The sequence below is a fragment of the Eumetopias jubatus genome, unplaced genomic scaffold (assembly GCF_037043125.1).
Source record: "Eumetopias jubatus isolate StellerSeaLion01/CBP00866 unplaced genomic scaffold, mEumJub1_p1.0 scaffold_8, whole genome shotgun sequence".
Classification (NCBI taxonomy): Eukaryota; Metazoa; Chordata; class Mammalia; order Carnivora; family Otariidae; genus Eumetopias; species Eumetopias jubatus.
The window spans coordinates 52527334-52533622 of record NW_028274814.1 but is presented as its reverse complement, the minus strand read 5'-3'; the positions used below and the strand labels follow the sequence as shown (position 1 = coordinate 52533622).

General features: G+C 38.4%; 1 protein-coding gene across 1 annotated transcript in view; it reads right to left on the bottom strand.

The window, feature by feature from the left end:
* Positions 1–5393: 5393 nt before the first annotated feature.
* The window catches only part of DERA (deoxyribose-phosphate aldolase), a 116466-nt gene continuing 115570 nt past the window's right edge, over positions 5394–6289 (bottom strand). Inside the window, exon 9 of the mRNA XM_028119796.2 lies at positions 5394–6104. Within this exon, the coding sequence (XP_027975597.1) occupies positions 6048–6104 (57 nt within the window). The 3' untranslated portion in view covers positions 5394–6047. The remainder of the gene's footprint in view (positions 6105–6289) is intronic.

Here is a 6289-nt window from a genome sequence, read left to right as displayed (position 1 = left end):
GTGCTTTGGGCATTATTCCTAGCTGGCTGCCTTCTAGATAGAGGGGAGTTCTGTTATTTGCAACTATGGACCATGCCTGATAATGCATCATCGTGGCAGAACACACACTTAAAAAGCCAAAAACAAAATTCAAACATCCTTTCATGTTAAAAAGACCAAGGACCTACTGTTTTCATTAGCTCCTAGTATAGAGATCACTTACACAGTAGCTTCAAATTAAGAAGCCAAGTATCTGTGAAACACCCCTTCCCTACAACATATTATCTACTTTAAATATAAGTTAAAGAATGGGCTCTGTTAAAATAGATCTTAGTTAAAAAAAAAAAAGATAGTAGGAAGGGAAAAATGAAGAGGGGGAAGTCTGAGGGGGAGACAAACCATGAAAGACTATGGACTCTGAGAAACAAACTGAGGGTTCTAGAGGGGAGAGGGATGGGAGGATGGGTTAGCCTGGTGATGGGTATTAAAGAGGGCACATACTGCATGGAGCACTGGGTGTTATATGCAAACAATGAATCACAGAACACTACATCAAAAACTAATGATGTAATGTATGGTGATTAACATAATAAAATAAAATTTTAAAAAAAGTCTCAGTTTTAAGTGCAATTACACTGGAATCACTGAAGCCAAAGCATTCCAAACAGGTAAGATCAAATACAGCTGAAACTTACTATCTTGGCTTGCTGAAAGCCTTGGGAAGATTTTATGGATAACTTTCCTAAACTCATCTAAAACGTCTATTCTAGGCTCCAAAGCTTGCATTTAAACCCCAAGTATAGTCATATTCATTGCGTACTGTGAAAGGGTTACGGGAAAATGTCATTTCCATTGCTCCCTCTCTTGTTCATGGCTATGAAAAGCAGCAAAACATACACATTCAACCTGCAGTTCTGTGATAAAGAAGTACTGCAGCTGGTGAATTTTACTAACGAAGAGATGAATTTACTTCAGAATCTAGGTATTGAGTACAAAGCATTCCAGTCCAGTGGTTCTCAGAGTGTGGTTCCTGAGCATCAACATCATTTGGGAACTTCCTGGAAATGCAAATTCTTAGGCCCCACAATTTACTGAATTGGAAATTCTGGGGGTGAGGCCCAGAATTGTGTTTTATTAAAAAAAAAAAAAAAAACTCAGGGTGCCTGGGTGGCTCAGCCAGTTAGCGTCCTCTCTTGGTTTTGGCTCAGGTCATGCTCTCAGGGTCCTGGGATCAAGCCCCACAGCGGGCTCCATGTTCAGCGGGGAGTCTGCTTAAGGATTCTCTCCCTCTCCTTCTGCCCCTCTCCCACCCCCCCAAATAAATACATAAATCTTTAAAAAAAACAAAGCCTCTCTTGGTGATTTTCATGTATACTAAAGTTTGAAAAACACTTTCTTTGGAAGCACAACTAAACTACTCCAATCAAAGGACAATCTACTCCTGAGAAGGGAAGAGAAAAATGTACCTTCTTAACAGCGTATTTCAGACTATTAAAGGAGTTCTCCCCTAGAACTAACCTAACTTCTCGTGTAGCATACACTCATTTCTTCTTCTACAGAGGGGATAGAGGACTTTTGGTTACTACAAGCCAATATATAACTTTCCTTGGGACCATTAGACATCAAGTACTCTTCAATCTTCTCTTTGTTCCTTTTACCTTTATTTATAATCACTTAAAACTCTTCATCATCCTTGTCAAGCTCTGGAATAAAATACAACCTCATTTTACCATTCAAATAGATTAAAATACACTTTGTCATTGAACCATAGAAAATAATGCCACAAAACCTAGGTCTCTTATCTTCTACCTCTGTTTTAAAGTACATGTACTTCTAAAATAAAAATCAAATTTTAGGTCTGTCATTTCAAGATATCTTTATTCTTCCCCTTCATCCCTGTTCTTCCTAAAAAAAAAATAAAGTTTTAGTTTATTGTAAGGTCACTGAGTATTTCACATATATTGCATTAAACATTCTGATCCTCATTTGCCCTATTAAATAAGAATTGACCAGATGGATATTCCTCTGACTCTCTCTCCTGAGCAGGTTTTAGTTAATTAAAAATGATTATTTTTACTACATATTTTATATATTGGCCAGATGTTACCTGTGGTCATTTCTGGAAAGGATCATTTGGTGGTGGTTATAAAATACATATTTTCCTTTGGGAGGCCAGACTCTTGAGCACGATCAGGAAAACAAATGTGGAAATTGATTTCACCTCATACCTTTTTCTTAGTGCCAAAATGGCCATAATGCTTCATTCCCTTTGAAAGTATGATCTATTCAAATTCTTTCTTCCATCTCCATTCTGGCTCTATTTATGTTGCATCAAAAAATTATCAGGTTGATAGAAGAAAATTTAATATTGGTTTCTCTCTGTACTAGCAGTGTAAGTTGTTTTTTTCTAAAAAAAAAAAAAAAAACTGATTTGGGTTTCTCTAGATGTGGTTCGTGTAAGACATCTACATACGACCTAGCAAACTGTTCTGCTCCATCAAGACAGAGACTCCGTGCACAGAGGATGAGACTTCCAGATAGGATTTCTAACAGTTCCTGCTTCTATACAGGTCTCCTTAGAAGCTATTTTTCATGCAAACTAATTTGCCTAAATTTCCTGTTAGCACTGAAATAATCTAGAATGTGGCAAAGATACTGTAATTATGAAATTGTTTTGTGATTGCACTAGTCATTTTTTCTCCATTTGTAGACAAACCAGAATCCAAACAAGCCCCTTCTCAGTTTTGTCCTTAAAAAAATAACAAACACAATAAAGCAACGTGCAACTTTTTTAATTTCAGTTTTCAAGGTCGCCCCAAATTCGGAAAGTCTAACGGATGGAATTAACCATATCATCACCGGGGCTAGATTTAGATGGTTGGTCTCTAAAACACCATTTAGAGGCCTTTTTTTTAAGATTTTGTTTATTTGAGAGAGAGAGAGAGAGCATGAGTGGGGTGGAGGGAGCAGAGGGAGAAGACAAGCAGACCCTGGCTGAGCAGAGAGCCCGATGTGGGGCTCGATTCCACAACCCTGAGACCATAACCTGAGCCAAAATCAAGTCAGAAGCTTAACTGACTGAGCCACCCAGGTGCCCCCAGAAGACTCCTATGAGGAAAAAGTGAGTCTTTTCAAAGTCTGAATTTCACAAGCTGACAAACATGTTAGGTGCAGTAGGGTGTATAAACAAGAAAGAAACTTTCAATTCCAAAGCCCTGGCTGTTTTGTAAAATATTTCACGGCCAAAATATGGACCCAAGTTCTGGTCTCAGCTCTGACTTTCTACATGGTCTTACGTAAGTGACCTCCCCACGTTCGGTTTCTTTTCTTACATAAAGAATGATAGTTAGAAATATATATTCTCTAAAGTCTCTTTAAGCCCCCAAATCATATGATTTGTTGTTTAAAAAGTAACTTTAAGGACTAATATGCTTTATTGAGCAACTGAGACAACTGGCGTGGGGGTTGCTTTATTAACTTAGAAGACACGGCCCTCATTTTCTGATCGTATAAAGCATCTGCTGCCTATATTCTGAAGTACACAGATCTGCTTGTAGTAAATCACAGTCACCTCGAAAATGATCTCTTCCTCTTATGTTTTCATAGCAATCAACATTTACTAGGGTCTTCCTATTAAAGTCATCTGTGTTACATTTGATTTCAAGAGCCAGGTAAGGGGCAGACATTGATGATGAAGAGCCTGATAGTCCTTGGAATAAATTGTCCCCCAAAATATAAGATTACATACCTTCAGATCAGGCCATGTTCATCAGCCTCTAATAGGTTGGAGGGACTCACAGTCTTAATTTCCTATGTGAATCTATAATTGTCTGCAGGGGTCAATTTCAGGGGATGCCTCATATAAATTAGAATTGAAGATAATGATGCCTGTTCACTTGATCAACTGAAATGACCAGCTGGGTTTAATGGGAGGAAAACACAAACCTCTGTGAAATTGGAATAGCTTCAAAGGTGATAGAATGTAATTATTTTTCTGCAAAGTTTCTTCTCTAAAGGTGACTGGCCATTGTGCCGTGGGCACCTGGGCTGCCATGTTATGAGAGTAGATATGGCATTTGGAGCTACTGACCGTAACCAAAGGTGTAAGTCAAGAGTCAGCTTTCTGCTAAGGGAATGGGGGAAAGCAGGATTTCTTCTCCCTTCTTATTTTAGTCATTTCATTTACAGCTGGAGAGGCGCTTTGGGGACCTGCCTAATTGATTCCCGAGAGGCAAATTCTAATTTAGATTGCTACAAAAGTGTTTTCTCTTTATAGCCATAAAACACTTTCTAGAATTTGTTATAATTATCCTTAGGGTAATGTAATTTTAGGTCTGAAAGGACCTTGATAGCACCTGCCCAACCCCTCTCTTTTACAGATGAAGAGGCTGAGGTCCAGAGATGTGAACTGCCTGAACCAAGGTCATAGGGCTAGAACGAGGAAGAAGCTGGCTACCATCCCACGATCAGAAGGTGTAACCAATACGGATGCCCAGTCTGGGATTTCCCACTTAGGAGTAGCTGGAGACTCGCTCCATGAAAATCCCCATTTAAGAGAACGTATGTTCTAGGGGCGCCTGGGTGGGTCAGTCGATTTGGCTTGGGTCATGATTCCAGGGTTGTGGGATCAAGTCCCGCATCGGGCTCCCTGGCTCTGCAGGGAGCCTGCTTCTCCCTCTGCCTCTCTCTCTCTCATGAATAAATAAATGAAATAGAAAGAAAAGAAAGAAAAGAAAAGAAAAGAAAAGAAAAGAAAAGAAAAGAAAAGAAAAGAAAGAAAAAGAAAGAAAAAGAAAGAAAGAAAGAAAAAGAGAAAGAAAGAAAGAAAGAAAGGAAGGAAGGAAGAAAGAAAAGAAAGAAAGAAAGAAATGAAAACGTAGGTTCTATCATGTGGGAGAGTTGCTAGCAAGCCAAACTGGCAGACGGGAACACTGGGAGGGACAGGGAGCCAAGCAATGAGTAGCCCACAAAGCAGATGACCGTTCCCCAGAGCGGACAGTGAGCTCTGATGATGAGCCTGTGTGTGCTGAGGGACAGTGGTGCACCCCCCGGGTGACTGCACATATTCGGGAGCCACACTGGGCCTGGGCTTGATTCTTGACTCTGCCGGTTGTGAGCTCTGTGATCTTTGACAAGTTCCTTCTGCTCTCTGTGCCTCAGTCCCTTGTCTGTATAAAAGGACGATAATATCAGTACTATTACAGGGATTAAATAAATATTAAATACACTGATCTATGTAAAGGGCTTACCATGTATTAAGTGCTACATTAGTGTTGGCTGTTTTTCCCCCTATTCACTATGCCAGAAAATCTTAAAAGTTTCAAGATATATATATGTAAGTTGTATTCATTAATAGTGTTACTGAGGTGCTTTATGATATAAATATGCAGACTCTACTGGACAGACTCAGAAAGTCATTGATAAAACCTCTTTCTGTGTTTAATGGATTATCTTTCAGTTGGTGTTGTTACAATTTACAGTGATTTTTTTTCCAAAAAAATAAACTACAGAGATTTTTTTATTTAAAAAATGCAATAGCCACAGTATCATGTAACAATGACAGGAGTTTCATTAGCAAAATAATTAATAAGAGAGCATATCTGTTGCAAAAATTAAAGACAGATTTTCACGGCAGGAAATTAGTGCCAAGTCAGTGACTCCCGAAGTCATCAGAGTATGGCCAGCAGCTCAGGGATGCTACGTTTGCTCTCGCTAAAGGCACGTTTCTTGGGCAGTTTAATGTTTTTTTTCCCCCTTAGAATTGAATGCTGTCAAAGCTATCATTAATATTTTACTCAGAATTCTTAAGAGAAAATCTTCACAAAATTAACAATACAGATCTTCAAGTAATTAGGACCATTCAGAGGCACCTGAAAAGAATACCATGTATGGATTAGTTGTTTTTTTCTTTTATTCTTTGAATTAAATTCAGTGAAAGTTTTAAGGGGGAAAAAAAAGTCAGTTATCCATTCATTCCCTCATGTTTTAATTAAACAATTTTAGCAATTACGTAGAAAAACACATTTTACATGTTGCTATACAGCACTTTTCTGGAACTGATCGCTGATTTAAGACATCGGAAGATCATGATAGGCTGCATATCTTCCGGTAACGTGATGGTAAATCTGTGAGGAAAACCAGAGTTTAGTTAATAATTATCATGTATCATATATATCAATTAATAATTATACTACTAAATAATAATTAATAATTATAATTAATGTTTCCTTATAAAGCCCCATATTATTATGCATTTCTGCAGACTCTCCATTCAACCCACTTCAGGTGAAGGTTTGCTTGGACGAAAGCA